Source organism: Anser cygnoides, chromosome 3 (assembly GCF_040182565.1).
Source record: "Anser cygnoides isolate HZ-2024a breed goose chromosome 3, Taihu_goose_T2T_genome, whole genome shotgun sequence".
NCBI lineage: Eukaryota > Metazoa > Chordata > Aves > Anseriformes > Anatidae > Anser > Anser cygnoides.
The window spans coordinates 54,038,310-54,059,889 of NC_089875.1; the positions used below are offsets into that span (position 1 = coordinate 54,038,310).

Genomic DNA, 21,580 nt, shown 5'->3' on the forward strand with positions numbered 1-21,580 from the left:
TTATTAAATTATGCTACCAATATAAAGTTGTAGGTAATCAAATTTGATCTTTATTTAAGTTTCAACTGAAAACGATTATGTGAAAACAAAATTTAGTTTTCCTTTATTAATTCACTGGCTTGTGTAGATTAGTATCAGTATTGTTTAACTGGCAATTCTGATGCCTGCTCAAATTAAGATGCTATTAAATCTCTTATATTTCTAACATTTTCTTATTACTTTCCAAACCAATCACCTTTTGGACTGAAATGTCCTGTACTTGATCCCTAAGAACAGACAACTTTTTTCCTTTCTTTCTTCCTTTCTTGTTAGAAAATTAGAGGGAAAATGTTTTTGTTCACTGTATATTATTGTCAGAGATAAAAAAAAAAAAAAAAAAAGACCTTCACATACATTTTGCCTACCATATGTCTGAGGAAGGTAGAAGATTATGATCTAATCCGCACCAGTGATATTCTTTGCATAATCTTTGCAAATTGGTTTTGTTTAGTCTCTCTGATAGATCTTAGAAAATCACAGTACAGTCATATATATTGCGTTTTCTATAGGATCTTTCTGTAAAGCTCCTCAAGTTCTTCACTAAAGTTGGACACTGCGTGTGAGTGAGTAGATTGCTTAGGATACATCTACAATGTACTGAAATTTGGGATTGCAGACTATGTTGTTAGGTAACTTTAAACTACTTGACTACGTGCAGTCATGGCAACATGCAACCTACTTGTTCTTAAATATTTAGTGTGTATCCAGACCCCCAAAGCAGATTTTGTAATTTGTGCTAAATGTCTTTGTTGCTGTGCCTGTCCTTTTATCAGCACCTGACCTGAATAGTACTTCTTCAAGCATGTCTCTACAGCTGTAGTAATCATCAGGAAAATTTGCACAGGTAATAATATAGCAAACATAATGACTGACAGAAAACTGCGTCTTTTTAATACATCCCTGTGAACCTTTATCTGCATATATTAATTACTGTCCTTACATTTTCTCTTCCAATATTTTTTTATCCAACCATACATATGCACTTGTAATATATGTTCTTTAATGTCTGACAATTCCTTTATTGTATTTACCAGTCTGACCTCTGAAAATGTTTCTTTTGATTAGAGATGGCCCATAGTACCATGTAGGTTTGAAACAGCAGAAATGGCCTCCTTGATTTATTCCTAGCCTGTTACTCATTACATCAGTTTTTGGCCGGAGGTCAGCAATGCAGGTTTCAACTTCTTGGCTTCTTGACTAGGTAGATCCTGATATTAGAAAGATACATGTACACAAGGGTAGTATAAAATTTAATGAAGACAGATCATCTTTGTATTCAAATTTTAAACTGGTCTTTACTCATGAAATGGAAGGCATTTTTTTTTGCTTGTTTGTTTTTACCACTTTCTCAAATTTATTTTGAGTATTTCATAGAAATAAAAGCATTCCTTGCTATAACTTATTTTGAGAATGTTACAGATTCCCTAGCTTGGTTCTGTAATGTATGTTTACACTGTAATATTTTCGGTTGCTCAGCTTTGTAGACTTTCTCTCCTGTATTCCTTCAAAAGATTGTATGTTTATATCTTTATGAAAATAGATCTATTTCATCTGTGTCTGATTGCATTCTCAGATGTTGAAGTACAAAAAAAAAAAAAAAAAAGGAAAATCACTAGTGTCTTTTAACTGGGTCGACCCCTAGGATTTTTACATTATAAAATGGAAATTGTAAAATAATTTCTAGATTTGCTAAATCAAATAGGGTTGTATTTCCTGGGATATCAGCTCAATGCCAGGAAAAATTTCCACAGTTAATGTCTAATCATATTCCCTTGGGAGACAATTAAATTGATTCTGGTTTGAAGTAGTCTTGTTCTAAAGAAAAAAATACTCTGTAGCTGGACACTTCAGATGTGAAGTCCATACAGTAGATTCACCTAGGTCAGATACCATTGTTAAAGCCAGTATGTATTTCTGATTTGCTATTAGGCCCCCATGATCTTAGTTATATATGTAGGGGACAAATATATATATATATGTATATTTGTGTAGTGTTTCTGGATACTCTCGAGCCCAATAAGGGAAAAGGGAATCTGTCTTGACTTGAATGGACTTTGTCAATCTTAATGTTCTACAGCTGTAACAAGAAAAATAGTTTGTTTAACTTTTTGATTTAAACCATTTCTAATATTATGTTTCTAGGAATTAATTTGTTCATATAAATCCTGAGCTTTCTTGAACAGATGGTGATAGTGATGACAATGAGTTTGTTATTGAATGACATATCAGAAATATGAGTCCAAAATAACATATTTGATGGTCATCTAGGAAGAACCTAATTCAATCACAAAGATATTTTATTTGAAAAAGTCTGTTGCAGCCTGAGGTTTACTGTAAATTTTTTTCAGTTTCAGTGCTATTGATCACTGAGTAGACTCCTAGTTGTGTAGTTGCATGGTGCATACTCTTACAATAATGTTTTTCTGAACATACATTTTTGGTATTGTAGTAAAGGATAAATTCCAGCTGCATGGAATTTAAATTGACTAGTAATATTAGGTGACAGTACAGAACTAGATGACGACTTTCCTTATAAAAGAGACTTAATTTGCATTTTGTTACTCTAGCAAAATGCCTCACAGAATTGCATAGTATCAGAATAACCCCAAATTAAAATCTCATTTAAACCACTTATAGCATATGTATCATTTTATTTTGCTTAATTTGTTTAAATTGAAAAATATCCTAGTAGCAGTCTGCAAAAATAATATGAATTTTTTGTCTCAAGACTCTGCAATAAATTGGTGGAATAGATAGTAGTTGTGACATACTGATGGCTGAGACAGCAGGTGTCAGATAAAGCTATATAACCTGACATTCCTCTTCTTTCTGCTATTTCTCTTAGCAGAAGTAAAGACTGCAAAAAACAGAATTGTTTATTGAGAATGATATCTGAAAGCTGGTGGCAAAGCCGTTGTCTCAGATGCGTGAAGTATTTTGTATGTGAACAGATTACGAAATGCCTTGTATTTCCATGCTCTTCTCACTTGCAGCACAAAATTTCTCAATTAGTGTTTGTGTTTCTATTAGGGGTTGTTTTATTTGCTAGGGATGAGAATTTAGAATTAATTTTAAACAAGAAAAAAAAGTCTTTAGTCAAAGCAGTCATCCTTAGAGTAGGAGGATTAGATTTTGTTATTCAATTAAAACTGTTTGGATTTTATTTTTTTCTAGGAGTTAGGGGATATGATCTTTTAGCTTTGTACCACTACTTGATATCCTCAATTATAGAAGGTCATTAAATGTGTTTAAATATCTTACATGAGGATTGTGTTTTCCAGGAGAACAGCTTGTGTGTACAATATGTATGTTAGTGCTTTGAACAGATTTATCACTAGATATTAGTAAATTTGCAGGGATGTGTGTGGTGAGTTGAAATAAATTAGGGGGCCATCTGTTGCGGAGGCTTATATTTATGCTCTTAAAGGCCAATTTTAGCACCAGGATTACTAGAGTTATTTCAAATGGTTGTGGATTACAGCTACAGAAGAGAGATTGAAAGAGTGATATAATTTACTCCTGTTTTGGAAATAATCTAAGTGCGTAAGGAAGTATATGAACATGTAAATCAAATTGTGTACATTTTTTGCTGAAAATTCACAGAAATTTTACTGAAAACTGCACTTTTAGAACATATTGGAACTTCGCAATAGCAGTAAGATTAAAATTTGGTGCTGGTGAAGAAAACTTGTTTGAGGGTATATTTGTATTGTGAAAAAATGGACAAAATAGTGTGTTTTAAAACAGATGTGGAATAGACTGCTGTCCTTGCTGTTTTGCTTGCTAATTATTCTATTAATTTGTAAAGAGACTCTCATGTAACAGGTTCAAGCTAGTCATGCCTCTGGGCATAAGTGAACCCCGAGCTTGAAGAAGATTACTTGTTTTCTCCTGGCTCAAGACCAAAGTTAGGTCTAACAAGAAGGAAGAATACAGATGCATGTTTCTACCAATTTAAGTCAGTAAAACTTGTCTGCACTCTACTTGCAACTGTATTCTTTAGCTATGAACTGATTTTTGGAAAATCAGAATGTGCTGTCAAGGCAGGTCAAGTATGAGACCGCCAAATGTGTTCATCTCTATCATACTTTCAATAGAAATGTTATAAAGTAATAGATATGTATTGGACAGTACCTGAGTAAATAAGTGGATTGAGTATTGAAATGCTGTCTTTGTCAAATTGCTCCTTTGATGAATGCCTAAATTAGCAATTCATTACTGCCTATATACATCCATATTAATAAAAGCAGGGGAAGGAGGCATGTGGAATACCAGACCTGGTGCCATGGTTCCAGCTGTACAAAAAGATATTCTGCTCTGTTCCTGGTTTTGCCCACTTTGTATTAGGCTCCAAGATTTACTGACACTCTTTTGGTTTTTCACCTAAGGCTCTTTATTCTGGAGATGATGTACTTCTTCCTTGTCATGCTTTTCCCCCCACAAGGGTGTATTTCTTTCCCTACTTTGGCATTCCTTTAGCCCTTGATTCATTACCTTTGCCTGTAGGTTTGTTTTGCATATATTTCTGTCCATTAAATTATCTGTGGTGGAATGCTGTTGCATTTCCTCCTCCGTATGTTTTGCATCTTTCAAGTTGAAAAGTGAAATGTGAGAAAATATCTAAAATAAAAGATGTAAAACAAGGTATGTGTTTGACAACAAAGGTGTTGCTGAGATGATTTGCAATGTGTTTGGGATGCACTGCAACAATACCCTGAGAAGGGTATTAGTGCTTATCTAGACTTTCTCTAAAATATGTTATAGCGTGCCATTATTACTTTTAAAATTGACTTAAGATAATTTTTCATCCAGGCCTCTTAAATCAGTGAAGAGTATACAACAAACCATTTTTTTGAGTCATTTTTTAAGATCTATGGCAGAATCCACTGTTTACTGTATTAATTCCAGTATCCCAACACTTCTGTTATTGCAATCAATAGAAACCTTCCAGTGCGTTCAGTTCTGCCACGTTATCTTCTTAATGGCACAATTAAAGTCATGCAAAGCTTTTCCTGAGAACACAGTAATAAAAATAATGTGTACCTGGTAGAATACCTGGGTCTATGTGCACACCAATATGTACTACAGGCTTCAAAATGTATTTTTTTTTCAAGGAAAAAATAAGCTCTGAATCTTTCAGATTTAGTAATTAATCAATGGCAACAGCTTAGGTATGTTGTTCTGTTGTGCTTCGTCTATTGACTCTGAGTCAATGTTCATGTTTCCTTTCACAACTTTCAATAGAATCAGGGAACATAAGAGCAACATTTTAGTGTTACTCTATTGTACATGAACTAGTACCTCTGTGAAAATACTCTGTGAAATATTCAGTACTCTGTGAAATATTCAGTGTAAGTCTTGGGGTATGCTGTAGAATAAAATAGATCTTGGTTATGTGGTTTCGAAGTTTCGGTCTGGATTGAAAATATTCTCTGATTTTGTATATATATATGTGTGTGTGTGTGTGTATGTAGGTTGATAAAAAAGTATAATTTGGGGGGGGAATTTAATTTGAGATTTTACTATTAAGAAGAATTATCTTTGTATTATTTCAATACAAGGAGAATAATTTGGTTTATTGTTTCCTCTCTGTATTATTTCCATTTTTATTGCACAGTGGGAGTCTGCTATGACGGGCTTTGCATTGTGTTCTCTACTTCTGTTTTAATTTAACAGCCCTTGCAAGCCATTTTCTTTCAAAGGGTGGTCATTACAATATTTTGTCTTATAACAGCAAGATTGACTTTAGGGAGTAGAGCAATAAATTATTTCCTGCCCTTGTCCTGTTAATATGTACAACACATTTCTCTTTTCCTTGATCGCTGTCTCCTTCATGTTGCTGTTTGCATCTTTTCGTAAAGTCTCCTTCTACGCTAACTGTCCTGACATGCGTTAGAAACAAGGAATGCTTGACATTATATAAAACAGGAATAATCTGATTTAAAACAAAACAGTAAATGGTGAAAAAGTTAACTGTGCAAAAGGTAATATGTATTTCCTGTAATCCAAACAGGTTGTGCTGGAACTTTTTTCTAGAGGTTTATGAAATGGAGAAATGGAAAGAGCTGCTATTCTGATGGTGACGATTAAAAAGCAAACTTGAAACCAGAATAATATTATATCATTGTATAGAACCTGCATTTGGTCACTAATTCATCTGTGCAGCCTTTGTCTTGGATTACTCAAGCCTTCTCTTTATTTAGAATTTGCAGGTTTATGGTCCATGCTTTAGTAGTTTATAGCTCTGCGACCATATTACTTACTTATAAAAGAATCGAAAGCAATCTTCCAACATGTTTACAGCTCTCCCAATTACCTTAAGAGCATATGCTTTTAAAAAAATTGCTTCTCTTGTAGACACAAACAACTGTAAAAACCTCAGCCTGAAGACGAAAATGTTCCAGCACTGGAAGTTTATTTTTAAATTTAATAGATCAGATTTTCTTTTAGGGTTTGGTAATTTGTTGAGATTTATTAGAGCAGTTACCAGGTTTAGCTATGTATAGACATGGACTGAGATTTATAGCAGAAAACACTTCCCGTATGTCGAACTGGGGACTGATGCCAGGCTGCACTGTGCAAGGCAGTGTGTTTTGAATACAGGATAGGTTTCCTTCTAAATTTATCACCTTTCACTGCTAAGGGGGTGTTATTATGCTCGTGATACGTGTTTTCTTGCAAATGTGCTTCTGGTTCAGTTTCCTCGCTACTGAGACTTTTCTATTTTAGTTCCCCATGTCACGTGATCCTCCCAGCCAGTGAGAGCGCTGCCGAAGTAATGGCAACAACCTTCTGGGATAAATGTAAGTGACAAAAACTCCTAGCTTCTGCCAGTTTCTGTCGCTCACACCCACTTTTAAACGCTGCTTTTACCCAAAACTTTGCGGGGCACACCTAGTGATGTCTATGGAAATGCTTAGAAGTTGTTTTTTTTTTTGGTTTTGACTTTTTTTTCCTCTTTGCCTAACGTTACTTTTTCTTACTATGTTCCTTTTTTTCCTGTATCCTGCAATGTAGTTGAGAAGCCTAAAAAAGCAACATAAAACAAAAGAAATGCATTCCAAGCACTGCCTAAAGTTCATTTTAAGTTGAATAGGGAATATTGCAAGTGTAGTAGTATTTTATTTAATTTGTGCTTTAGGTAGGGTCAAAAATCCCAATCTGCAGTTCTGAAAGAATGAAGTGATTCGCCCTCGCCAGCCACAATTGATTATTTTGGTGGAAGGAAAATAGTAAACAAAATGATTTGAAATCACACGGTCACGTCTTGGCAAGTTGGCTGGTACTTAGTGAAAGGATTTAATTCAATTAAAGGGCAGTCAGGTACACAAGGCATTGTATCATTTTCTGGGGAGCTTATGAATGAAGTGAAATACTGTATTTTGATCTCAGCCGATGCTGAGCCATAATTATCCTGTGTGATATTTAAATTGTGTTCATTGAGATTTGTCATATGCTTTTTATTTCAGAGGTTGTTCCTGTTAGAGTTAGTGTTGTCATTCTTTTTTTTTAATACAGTGTCTAAACTTTATAGGTAAAGTTTACCTGGTAATTCATAGTGAGTAGAGTTTTTGTCTAATTTATTTATTTTTTTTTAATTAAGAATAAATGTTTGTGGGAAAGACCTGTTGAAATAAGTTGGGATCTCATGATTTCCCATCATGGCCTCTGGCTTGGAACTTGTATCCTTTGCAAGTGCAGAGACCATTATCACACATTTCTTTATTTTCTCTGTGTGTTACTCATCTATACCCTAATGACCATGCATTAGACATCCATTTGAAATCTTTTTCTTATTTTTTTTTCCTCCTAAAAATCCATTGGTTACAGAAAAAATTTACTTAATGTTTACACTGAAGTACAAGAAGGACCGGTGAGGCATGTTAACTTATCAGTGCAGCTCCTCCCCTCATCACAAGAGATGAAGGAAAATTGTATGTTCCAAATTATGTTCTGGTTTGCTGCAATATAAACACTCCTTGTCCTGAAGTGTCAGAGGCACAACAGCATCCATGTGTAAATACTTGTCTGAGGAGCTTATTAGAAAAAAACACCTTTGTTATGCTAGTTGGATGAAATTTAGGAGCTAATCTACTGCCATTTTTGTTTAGAAGTTTAAATTGTTGGGTTGTTGATAAAGCATTACACAGGCAGGAAAGGAGAGTGCCTATACTGCTTTTTTAAAAAGTGAATTTGTATATTAGATGATAAAACAAGTTCTAATTCAGTTTCATCTATTTGCCTTTGTTTCAAGACTTTGTACAATGACAACGTGCACTTAACTGGAATTTTGAGACTTCACCTCACAGCAGGACTTCACGATGCTTCCCACAGTTTAGCACTAAGGCTTGTGAGCATGAGTTCCCAGCGTGAAAGATATGCTAATTTCTGTTGTGACCAGAGAAATTACAAGTGGTAAAATTCAAATAATTGAATTAGAGGATCCGTTTTCACTTTTTTTTTTTTTTTTCCCCTACTGGTTTATTTACTACCTTCATTCATGCCCAACTGTTTTTGTTTCTTGAAAGAAACATCAGAAAACATCAAGAAAACACCTTGTTTTTACTGTGAGGGCAGTCAAACACTGGCATAGGTTGCCCAGTGGTTGTGGAGTCTCCATCCTGGGAGACATCAGAACCCACCTGGACGTGGCCCTGAGCAACCTGCTGCAGGTGACCCTGCCCTGAGCAGGGTGCTGTGTCAGATGAAGGGGACTCCAAAGTCTCTCCCAATCACAGCAGTTCCATGATTCCTTGAAAAATAACACTGTTGATTTTAGGGGAGATCAGAAGTCGAGTGTGGATTGGAGTCTTAAAATGACACCCATATTTTAGACCTTGTCATTTTGCTGTCTTGGTTCAGCCAGCAGTCATTCATTCATTTGGAGTGATAGCTGTATGTGTCTTGTTGGCACCTTCTCATGCAAGCCATCTGAAATGTCACGTATAGGGAAGCAGCTACTGACAGTGAACAGGTTTCCTTTTCACCTTGTCCTCTTGGCTATTCAGACTTACTTCTGGCAGCCGTTTCTTGTCCCATTCCTTCTTTGCACTGTCCTCAGGCACCACAGGCTGGCACGGGGAGAGACACCGACAGAAAGAGAATGAGAAAATTAAGAGTAAAATTAATGAAAGTACTGTGGGAAAAGCAAAAGTAGAAAGTGAAGGGACAGAGCCAATGAGCACTTCCTGTGGATATCTTGCTACCATATTTGAATCTTACTGCAGGATCACTAGAAGCTTTCAAAGGTAATGCCTAGATGTGCGGAAGGATGTGAAGAAACAATTATCTTGCAGGCTCTCAGAGGCTACAGAAAAATTTAAGCTCCAGTCCTATACACTATGTGAGGAGTTGTAGTCTGCAGGTCTTATGAATGGTACAAGGAAACATGACATGGTTTGGCAATAATGGAAGTAGAAGAACAGTGAAAAGAGGTACAAAAAAAATCTAAAAAAGTATGTATATATACATATGTAAGTAAAAAATGTACTTGCCAAACATTAAAGTATACAGAGTTCATTTAATACACCTCACACTAACATATGGATATCAATTTTAAATAAAAATACCCAAAGTTAGTAACTTTACTTGTGTTTAGAAAAAGTGATTTTTATTTTTTCTGCCATAAAGAAGTAGGTGATTTTGTTTAATACTACTTATCTTCATGAAACTTAAATATTTGCCCTGAAAGTTATTGCTGACACAAAACCAAATGGGTGTTACTGTGAATAAATTCAGAGTGGAGCTGGAAATGTAGAAGGGTTCAGCCTCCAAGGGAGGGGTAGGCTAAGACAGGTCCCTGTTTGTAAGGAGCACAGTGAGCTGGCTACTTGGGGTGAAGGCTTGGTAGTAAGGACTACACTGAGTGACTCAGAGGGCCATTTCCTTTTCTAGCTCAATAGCATAACTGGAATTTAAACACAGTATTTTTCCTCAAGAAGGAACAGTTTAAAATATGAATACATCTTTTCTCACCAAACTATTAAACTTTTTTTTCTTCCCTTTTTGACAGCAACACTGCAGATGAAAATGAAATTTTTACAAAGTTTTTTGTAGGGGGATATGAGCATTTGAATTTTGCAAGAGTAAAGTAAGATATGTTGTTAATTTTGAGAAAACAACAATAACAACAACAAACCAAACCAACCAAACAAAAAAAAAACCCACTCCACATTCCAAGGAGCAAATATCTGTAAAAGCTCATTCTGGCAACATTCAGTTCATGATAGTAACTAGTCTGAGAAAGAAGATAAAAGGAGGAGGAAAAGATTTTCAAATAATTACATGATAATAACGAATTTACTAGCTTCACAAGATATATTTTTCTTTTGGTTTATTTGGTGATTAGCATTTGCATAGTATAACTTTGGGAATTTGCAGATCTCTGATTTGAAAAAAAAAATCTTTTTCATATAGGATTTTAAGTTTAATTAATTTCAATTTCCTAGGCCTATAATTTGGGTCAACTCTATTATTATTTTCTTCCCAATAGTTTCTGTTGTTACTATCACTTACTGCAGAAGGTAGATTAATGGCTAAAATGATGGACTCTTATCAGTTCCCCAGTTAAGTACATTCTATAGTCTAAATGTTAAAACTTGGGTAATTTTTGAATGGAAGATAGTATTTTTATTTTTTAAATAACATTTTTGTGGGATTTTTCTCTATTTTTATTAATGTGCAGATTTTAGTAATTATATTTATGCAAATTCCTACAGATAATAAAAATGTCATTTATCTTGTGTTGGATTACCCTAAAATATTGAATAGAAAAGAATAATCTATGGAGAAGTAAGTCTAGAGACTATGCAGATAATGTTTCATATACTTTATTTTCTAAAAGTCCATTTAGATTTCTATATACAACTACTAGTGTTGTGTCTATTCTATTCTAGATAGCTTTCATTCGTGATGTTTTTGGCTCTCAATAGCATAGCAATGTTTTCTGCATAAACTGTAACAGGTTAGATCTATCAATATTGTGTCTTAACTGTTTGCTTCAGTCTTTATATCCACTATGGCAGCTAAACATAAATATTGCGAGGCCAGAATTGTTTGGGCTTGTATTTTGGCATTTTTTTTAAGCCCTTGATTTGAAATCCAAATCAACACAGAATTAGGATCTTGTTTGGATTTTTTTTTTCTGGTTTTGTTTTGTTTTCTGAAAGCTCGTGTAACTCCCATGTAACTGCTTACAGTTTTGGCTTGTACCTTCTTCAGGTGGAGGTATAAAAAACTGAATGTGGCTTTACAAAAAAGATCACTAAGATTTGATTTTACAGTGAAAAAGTAGGAAATATTTCATACGTGGGTCTCATTCTATTAACATCATCAAGTTTGAGGTAATGGACAGAAATGATATTTGTGGGCTCATCTTACTCTGTTGCTATAAATCAGCAACCTACTCATTCCTTCCAAAATACTATAAATCTCAGACTGTGCTGCTGCCCAGTATTCAAATACGTTCACAACTGGTGCCAAGCTGTATCCTCACCATCCAAAGAAATCATTCAATTTCTACTTGTATTTTACCTCTGGATGTGTCAGAAGAGCCCTTTTTCTGTCGACGTTGATATCTTGCCTGGACACTTTCGGATGTGAAATTTACCCTGAAGCCTTGATTTCGCATGATCATTAGAGAGCTGATGGCACATTTCACAAGAGTAAAAAGCAGTAATATTTTTGTCCCAGCCAGTCTGATTACTCTGTTTTGTCAACCTAAATTCTTTCTGTAGTTTAAACTGGATGCATTTCAGGTGGTTTTGTTTCTTGTCCTAATCTGTTGCATACATTGCTATATCTTTGCACTTCAGTGATGTTTCTGTGTTATGCCAGTTCACTGGACACACATAAGCTTGCATGCATACACACAAATGTATAAACACAAGAGGACAGCAAGGGCACCACTTAAATGAAATTCTGTAATTATATGACACATGAGTTCATAATTATTTCATTAGCACCTTATTTTCTTGGTTAGTCTTCTTAAAAGATTTGCTGTTGCTTGCTGACACAATTTTGTATAGAACAAAAAAGTGAAATTAGGAAAAAATGCATCAGGAAGGTTGGTACATAAGTAATAGAACAATATTACTTTATACTTCCTTTTGGACTTTTGACAAAGGGCTGTCTTTTTAAAAAAAATATTGATTTGTTTTCCTTATTTCTTTTCTCTTGAAACCTAGCAACATGAAGGATGTGCTTGTAAAAATGTCTTTAAAAATAAAACAGAAAAAGCTAGAGAAAGCTAAGTCAAGAGAGACTCAAGAAGAAACTTTATGAATTAGGTGGTGAGTCAGTTATGATTTTTTTTTTTAAAATGAGGAAAAAGCACAAGTAACTAATCTTTCTTCCCTAAGGGGATTAAACTGAGGCGAGTAAGACAAACCATTAAGCAAATTTGATCTTTGGTAACTTAAATGATTAAAAACTAGGCAAAACATCAGACGACTAATTATGCTCAAGGCAGAATTTTTATGCTTGGGAAGTGTATACGTTATGAAGTGAGCCAATATCATCTGTCTGGTGTTATACAACCCTTCATCCTGTCCTGTTGCCAATTGTAAAATAACCTAGTTGGCCTAGCCAGGTCACTTTCTGCCCTCCCCTTTGAGTATCAGGGCTGGGGTAGGACCATGCTCTCCCGGTGTGCCCTTCCTGGCAGGTTTCCAGTCATCAGTGACTGCCCCTGGGAATGTCTGGCAGCACTGTGGTGGGACAGTGAGGACCAGATGTCCCTGGTGGCATGTAACAGCTTGGGACTGCCTCCCTGGTGTAGGCACAGTTCATGTGTTCCTGTGGTGGTTGACTGGAGAAAGAGGAAGTAAGAACCATCCAACCAACCACTCTTGGGTCCAGATCCTAATGGGTCCCTGAGGGGTTGGGGTGCATTTGGGACACTTTTGGAGCAGAGCTTCCAGTTTAGTTTAACCCAAAAGGAATCTGTTATGCACACCCCAGCTGCTCCACATACCAAACCAGTGCACTGGGGAAATCACTTCAAAACCTCACTACTGTGAAGAAAGATGGTAACATGGACACAGCTTATTTTAATTAACTAATAGCATTCTCTGTGCTAGCTAACTAATCTGTCACTAATTTGTCTCAGCTCTGGGTCTACTTTGGCAAATCATAATTCTGCTTGCAAAAGACTTGACCATCATATGAGCCTGCCTATTTCTACACTTAAACCCACATCTGCTGTCATAGAAAGATCCAAAGGAAAAACAGACATTTTGGATAAAAGTGGAACATTATTTCCCCCTTGAAAATGCCTTAAATCTAATTATGTCTCTGGTGATAGAAGGCTCGAGGTACTGTTAGTTACCTCCAACATGAGATAACATGACTGAGTTACGGTTAGCTACCCCGAGGCTTCCTGCACACGCAGCAACTCACTGGTTGTAATCTCAAGAGAGAAGCAGGAATTTATTTCAGCATAGATAACGCATGAGGACTTACTTTTGCATAGACACAAGTCACTGTGCATCTGCTCTGTGCTGGTAAGTTTTTGCTTTAGTTTCACTTATTGAATCCAGCCAATTCTGGATTGGCTGAGCTGTCATAGCAACCAGATTGTGTAATTTGTTCACAGTGTTTATCCATGTTTATCTTAAAGCCCAGTTAGGCTGTTTTTCCTCTCATGGACAAGCTGATCTAGAGCTTTGCCCCTCTGGCAGCTGAGTCTTGTAATTTCCATACTGAATTTGTTTTCAGTGCCAGCTTTCTTTCTTTGGCTTAGACACCTCTTGTGTTTATGCCTAATGTTGCTTTTATAGAAGGCGGTCAGATTTCCTATCACCATTTTTTTTTAGTCAAGTAAGCCAAATTCTTCACCATCATTTATTTAATACACTCTTCAACCTTCAGATCTTTATTGAATTCCAGCTGCCATTTTATAATTTAACATTATGAAATCCTTTTCCAACTCATTGCAGTTGGCCCTCACCCTTACTACGCTTTGTATCATCAGCAAAAGTAGTTATATCAATATACACTCCTTAAGAAAATATTAAACAGCAGAGGAACTAACAGAAATAATTCCCTCAAGATCTCCCTCCACTGAAAAAAAACCTGGCTGATTGTATTTGGTTTTGTGTCCTACCTGTTAGGCAATTATTTTAGCCCATTTCTCTGAGAGCTCTTGGAGACAGAGTTTGCTGAACTACTTAAAGAAATCCAAATAAATTTAATTTACTTTTATATTTGACTATAGAATCAACATCCTCATAGAGAATTTTCCACAATGACTCTTATTCAGATATTGTATTTAAGGATTCTCTAATTGTGTTCTTGGTAGCAGTTTCTGTTAAATTACCCAGAAGAGATGTCTTGACACCTGATCTCAGCTAACTTAAATTTACCTCTCTCTTCCTCCTCTTTCCCACATCCTTTTAAGAGTTGGCAATCCATTTTGTCTTTTTCCTGTCCATTAATACTAAGAGTTTTACCCTTAAAAGTCACCAGCTGCTCCTGGTGACTTCTTATTGTTCTCTTTGATGATTTTTCTATAACCTCTTTTACTGACACATTAACTTTCAGACAGATACTTCAACAGCCCCCCTTAAGAAAGGTTCTGTTATGAGAATTCCTCTTCAGGTCCGTGCTATAAGCATGGATGCAAAAATTTCATTTAGTTTTTCTGCCATAGCCTAATCTTCTCTCAGTGCTCCTTTTACACCTTTATGTCTCACCATACCTGTAGACACTCTGGCAAGCTTCCTAATCTTGATGTACTTGGAAAAAAACAAGCAAACAAACAAACAAAAAAACCCACCTTAACACTTGCAAGTTATTTCTCAAATTTTTTTGGCTTGTCTTATTGCATTTTTACATTTAGTATGCCACAGTTTTTATTTTATCTTCTGTTGTCCTCCATTAAGTCAACAAGTTCATTTTTTTGAAGAACTGCTTCAAATAATTTCGCCACATTGGTAATTAAGTGTGCTGCTTATCCAAGTTTCCTTCACATCACTCAGCATATTCTGTGTACTACGTATGAACTCTTTGCTCTTCTACATGTCCATTTGCTAGTTCCTTTACAGCAACTTCTTTATTTCTACGCAATTACTGGTTTTGAAATCAAGCAATATTTTGGGGGATTTGTTGGCTTTGCTTGCCTCTATGTAGATGATTAATTTAAGAGCTTTATGATTGCTATTAAAAATTGGCTCCTTGTTAGCAAAAATTCTACATACCAGGCACTATCAAATTAATATCTGCTTATCTTGTGGGTTATGTGTTTAGCTGCACCATGAAACATTCATTTATAGTCTAAAGGTTTTATTTTCCATTCATTCCCAAACTTGGTATTTACCTGATTATATGGGAGTAAGTTAATTTGTCTCTGAGGTTTTTGGAACATATAGACAGTCATCAGCTACAGTTTAGTCAGGAATAGTAAAAACATACAGATACCTCACATTCATGTCCCTCGCAGTGCAGGGTTATTTTAACGTTCTAGCTGCCTAAGAGTACCTCCAGTGAGTTTTCCTGTCTTTTTCCTTTTAAATAGTGTTTTGCAGTTGAATAGCTTCCTCTGCTAAGTAGATTGTTTTGACAGCTACATTTTGTTTCTTGCTATTTATTCTAAATGAATCTTTCTAAGTTGTACTGTATCATGAATCCCCTGTGCTATCTACTTTTTAATATGTTACATTCTAAAATATGCCAGATACATATGCCCTAGTGACTTTATTAATTGCTGATATGTTGCTAGCACATGCTTTTCTTTTCTGAAAACCACCCAATCTGACAGTATGATTTCTGTGGTGACCAAGTTACTGTATTTGGTTCTGTATATTTGAGAAATGTGTAGTCGAAGTAAAAAGAAGTCAGCTTCCTCTTGCACTTGCAGCCATCTGAAGGAGCTGGAAAAGCCTCAGCCTGGGTTAGAAAGGTCTGAGCAGCAGAGCTGCTCAGTCTTCACATCATTGTGGGTTGCAGTCTGTCCCAAACATGCAGTTCTCCTCTCGGCTTTAATTGTTCCTGGCATCGTGATACTGTGGGGATTTATAAGAGGCACCTCAGGGAATGCATCTTCTGACTGCTGTAACATTTGCCTAATTCCCACGTATGTGTATAGTCCTGTTTGCAGAACTGGCATTGCTGAACAGGAGCTATTCTGACCATCTTGTCTGACTTCCTCTGTAGCACAACCTATAAGATCTTTCTGAATTATTTTCTGTCTGAGATTATATATATATTTAGGAAAGAAACTCTTTGCTTCATTGTAAGAATGCTTTAGATCAGTCCTGACAAGCAGAGTAGTTTTCCAGTGGGTAATTATCTGTAATGTTAAAATGTGCTGTCTATTTCTGGCCTTGTATCCTGGTAGATGCTGTGGTATCCTGGTAAATGCTGTGTGTCAGTGAGAAATAGAGGCAAATATGACTCTTTTTACTCTTCCATTTTACCCTATTGCGTTATATTACATTATATTATATTATTATTTATTATATTATTATTTATTTATTAGTTATATTATTGCTTTAACCTTGAGGCCACAGGGTAATATTGGGAGTTCATGTTCAGCTGCCTACTAGTACTCCAGATCTTTGTCAGTCTTTTCTCCTTGGGACAGAGCACTATGCAATGGCTTGCACGTGTATATATATATTTTGTGTATATATATATATTTCCTCTAGATATATGCTTTTGGATTTAGCTATAGCAGAAATTTATGTTGTTTACCTTAAGGCAGGTTATATAACAATTCAGGTTGTTTTGTGTCATTAAAAGTAGTATTTTTTATTCATATTTCTTCTAAATGTTTCATTTTTTTCTGCACATCTCATTAGCAATGCTATTATTCTTACATTTATGACACTGAGGAAAATATGAAAGAGTATAGCTGTTAAACAACCTCTGAATCGCAGTAGGACATCCTTGTTTGTTGATGTTTCTTTGTTCACGATTACATTTTTGTAATCTAACACTTTGAATATATGACAATTTGTTTTGTTTCATACTCTTACCTTAATCAAATTGTCTAGCTATTTTATCAAATGCCTTACAGTAGGAAAAGTACATCACACAATGCTATTGCTTTCATCAACTATTAATCTTGAATTAATAGTTGTTCAGGTAGTTTAAAAGGAATCACTGTACGCATAACACTATATAACCTTCTTGGTTGATATTATATTAGTCTCTACTTCTTAATTTAAACCCTGATTTCCCTTAAAAGCATAATCGGACATTGGGCATAAGTTACTTTGGAATCCTGTTTATTCTTTTAAAAATTCTAATGTAATTTCAGCCTTTTTCCCCCCTAGATTTCCACAATGTTTCTGATTTAGTAGAAAATCATAGTTAATATTCAGAGAAGTCATTGGCCAGCTCTTGTAAGACTTCTGGCACTTTTTTTCAGACATACTTGCTAACAAAATGTAATATCAGTAACCATTGCTTAACATTCTTGTGAGTCGTTACAAGGATATAAAAAGGATGCAGCAAAGATGCTACAAGGATGTAGCTTTTCACAAACCATAACCAATTTACTTGAATGCTGCTGTAAATTTTTGTGTGTGTGTGTGCATTGTTACTGAGAATACTAACTTTTCATTCTAAAAATGGTCTGATGTCAATATTAGGATTCATTTTTCTCTCTTAATATTTTAGAAAAATGCCTTCATTGCCTGAACTGCTGCCTTCTTTTTCTGACCCTTTGTTTCAGTCAATAATTTTCTAGAGTTCCTGAAGTGGTGTCTTTTACCTGCTTTCAATTTATGAATCTATTCCTTGGACATATATAAGATTGCAAGTATGGTTTGAGAATCTAAAGTTTTGATGCCCCCAGACTATTATTAAATTTATAATTTTTCACGTGTTGTTCATTAAGTCAAATTTAATTTTCCTTTTTTTTTTTTTTTGAGCCATGCTATTTTGTTGAATTGTAGCTTTTGCAACAGCTAGTAAAGTATTCTTAAAAAGTTTTCACATGTCATTCATACTTTCTAGGCAAATGCTTGCTCTCAACTGATTATAGTTCTGATTGTTTTCATATCTGTGAAACTCACTTTTAAAGAAGAAAGGATATGTATGTGTATCCTTGTATGTGTATGTAGGATATGTATGTGTAACTAGTTTGGACTTGATGATATTTGTACCTCATTACAGTTAAACTGTTATCATTTGCATCTATATCGTTGTAAACTTTTCTGTTATACAATTATCTCTGCTTCTTTTGTCAAATGATAACCCTATGTTATATCCAGCAATTTTTAATTTGAGAAATTATTGTGTATGATTTGTAGTATATACAAATATTCATTAATACTGATAGCATATATTCCTCATAAGAAAGCACCCTGTGACAAGGGTGGCTCATATTCTGTGTTTAGTCTTTTGCTGACCCTTTTTCTTCTTTCTTTAGATATTATTACTCTTTGATTTGTACTCTTCTTTCCTTGATATATATATATATATATATATATTTAAATTTGTCTGTCTTGCTAAGTACATCATTAACTTTATTTGTGGTGTACTTCATATATTTAATAACATACTTGGAGTTAAGAACATAAGAGCTTTTCTGGATCTAGGCCCTAGTATCTGTTGCTTTTTTATGGCCACTTTCATCTTGCTTTTCACTTTCTTATCACTCACTCTTCTTTTTCATATTATTTGCTTACCTAGTCTACACATCCCACATATCTCTCATGCAATTTCCTTTCTTGGCATCTCTGCTCCCCAGCCCTCCTTTCTGTCTTTTCCATCTTTCTCAACATTTTCTGTCTCTGTAGAATGATTTACCTTATCAAAATTACTATTCTTGACCTTCATTCATTGAGTGTCTTATTAAGCCTATCCTAGAAGATGTCTGTAATTTTGGAGTGATACGTGCATGAAGAAATATTAGGAATGCAGACTTAAGACCAATTTTTTTCTTATTATTATTTCTACAGTACCATCAGGGTTATAATAATGGATATATGTGGATACAATGACTGATAATATTTTTGTGATCTGTTCCCTTTCCTTTCATGAAACATTTGATGCTGCTAACCTGAAAAAAGCCATCACTGGGGACATGAAAAAATGCTATGGCTGAAATGAAGAACTAATGCAAAATGAATTCACTGTTCTGTATTGTCAGAGTTCATAGATTCTTGCAAAATCATTGAGACTCATGAACTTTAAGCTATGAACCTTAGCCCCATTTCGTAAATGAGAGCAATGACATTATTTGCTTCTTGATGACAGCTCCTTTTCCTTCCATTTCTCCTGTTCTTCCTCTCTTTCCTCGTACTTCCCCATCCTTTCTTCTCTTTTCCATTCCTCACAACAGAGCTATTCTCTTCATCCTAGAATGGCTGTTAAATTGAAATAGCAAAATAAGTTATTTTTCCATATTGCCTGTTAACTTCAGAGGATGTTAGCCTGTTCTGGGAGTCATTAATTAAAATAAAATAGTTATGAAAGAACATGGTGGTTCGGTTTCAGCAATTTTCTTCACTTTTTCTTGGCAACCAGGACAGGAAAGTTGATTTCCAGTTCTGTGTGTATTTGAACCAACATCTTTGTTCTTTTAGTTGATCCGGATGTTTCAGTCTGTGAGGTGGAGAAACCTCCCCTGTGTGTGTATAATGTTTTTTTTTGGTTTTAACCTGTGGATCAGTTTGAAAGGTAACTGATGCAGTGTCTAATCAAGATGCATGGGCCTCCTCCATCCCAATGATGTCTGCTGGCTAAGCCCTTTTGTTCTGCAGAATGTAACATAGCAAATTTTAGTGAAGAAACCTGAACAAGTCTGCCTGAAGAAAAGTCATCTTTGTAGCATTCTTTCCCCTGGAAATGGGGTAGTGAAGGAGGAATTTAATTCTAGGTCAGCTGAACTGCGAACACTACTGTCAAGGCCCATTGGTAGTATACATTCTAGCTTGGTTTAGGCCGGAAGGCGTATTCAGCTTCACTGTAGCAGGTTGTAGTGCACAGGCATTGTTGTTTGTTTACATACTATTCCTCTGCAGCGTAAGGTTGAAGTTACACTGGATGCCTGGTTGTTCAGGAGGAAACTCTTAATGCTTATTCCCTTTGACAAACTCTGTGCTGGCTGTCACCACTTTTTCCCTCTTGCTCATTGTCTTCTCATTGTCACCATCTGTTTCATGTTTTGCTCTCTGTTCTTTCCCCCAGGCTTTAGCCTCTTCACTGTCCCTGCATTCTCTCTGCAGCTTCTCAGCTTGATGACACAACTGATCAAGACTTCATTGCCTGCTCTGTGTAGTAGCTCCTTGTCTGTGTGCTGTTCCCTGATTCCTTCAGGAAAGTTCCTCATTCCTCCTGCTGATGGCAGAGACCACTTAGAGGTCTCCCTAGAGCATGCAGCTATCAGCTCCATCACTTCTACAACAAACGTGAGCAGCAGGAAGGTTTGCACACGTTGCCTTGAGCAGATAGGAGAAACATAGCTAGAGCAGTGGAATGTTCAAACTGCTCAGATGTTGAAGAAGTGTTTGACACTTTTTTTTTTTTCTTCCCAGTCTTGAGTGGATCAGGAAGCTTTGATTATTTTTTTTTTTTTAATTTGTTTATTTATTTATTTATTTTTATTCTGGGAGACAGCTGCTTCCTTCTCTGAGTTTGAACAAATTTTGTGGAAGACTTAGGCTTCACTCTGCAATGAATATATTCATATATACGTGTGAATATGCCTATATGCATGCATTTATGTAAATATTACTGTTTATAATGAACACAGAGATAATGTCATACATCAAGAAGTTCATTTTGGAGAGACACCACTTGGTTCTTCTGCCCCTTCTTGTTCCCGCAACATCTATGCTTTCAGACCTGAAAGTGTTTTGCATTTGCTTTGAAAAGTATTGCTATACTTAAACTGCTGTGTTTCTGAAATATACATTCAGTGTAGATTTCTGTATGTTTTACTTAGTTTTTTTAAAGAGTTGCCAATACACCTTTCAGTGATTTTAATAGATTTTGTCCTGCAAAACCATGTGAGTTAGCCAAATAGTATGGACAATTGGATTCATGAACATGTGAGCTTTTTCAGGTTATTATTTTGTATGGGCAGAGTAGAGGTTTTTATATTTTACCCGAATTACTTTGTTCATTCCACAACAGCTTTTTCTTTTAAAGGTGATTGGAAGAAGTGTTGGTATGTATATTTCTTACCTCTAAATAAACTTTTCACAGCTGAAAAATTAGAAATGAGAGTACAAAAATGGAGAAATGGAAGAAACACCTCCTCACTAAGTATTTCAGCAAGTGAAAAAAAAATATTGTTATTTTATTTGGGAAGGAGTGCTAAAGCACTGCTCCAAGTTTACAGAGGAAAAAAATGCTGGCAAAAAAAGACGACCCTTGGGCAGTTTGTTTAGTTTAGCTCAAACCAACAATTGATATTGTATTTTGGCCACATATAGGGCAATTATAAACAACGTATTCCATCCTTTTCCTGACATGCTGTGGATGTACTCCCCCCCTTGCAAGTAGTTTAGCAGGATAGCAACAAGCCTGGAAAGCAAGACAGCTGGTGGTGAGGAACCTGACCTCCACACTGTGTGCTTCAGGGGAT

General features: G+C 35.5%; 1 protein-coding gene across 3 annotated transcripts in view; it reads left to right on the forward strand.

Moving 5' to 3' along the window:
• Positions 1 to 6,690: 6,690 nt before the first annotated feature.
• ESR1 (estrogen receptor 1) overlaps positions 6,691 to 21,580 on the forward strand; it is a 171,271-nt gene continuing 156,381 nt past the window's right edge. For 2 of the 3 annotated variants that reach the window (XM_013178332.3, XM_066994201.1), the window contains exon 1: positions 6,692 to 6,842. In XM_013178332.3, coding sequence (XP_013033786.2) covers positions 6,818 to 6,842 — 25 coding nt within the window. In that variant the 5' untranslated portion in view covers positions 6,692 to 6,817. Of the gene's footprint in view, positions 6,843 to 21,580 lie in introns of all 3 variants that reach the window. The other variant, XM_048076896.2, reaches the window with a different exon arrangement.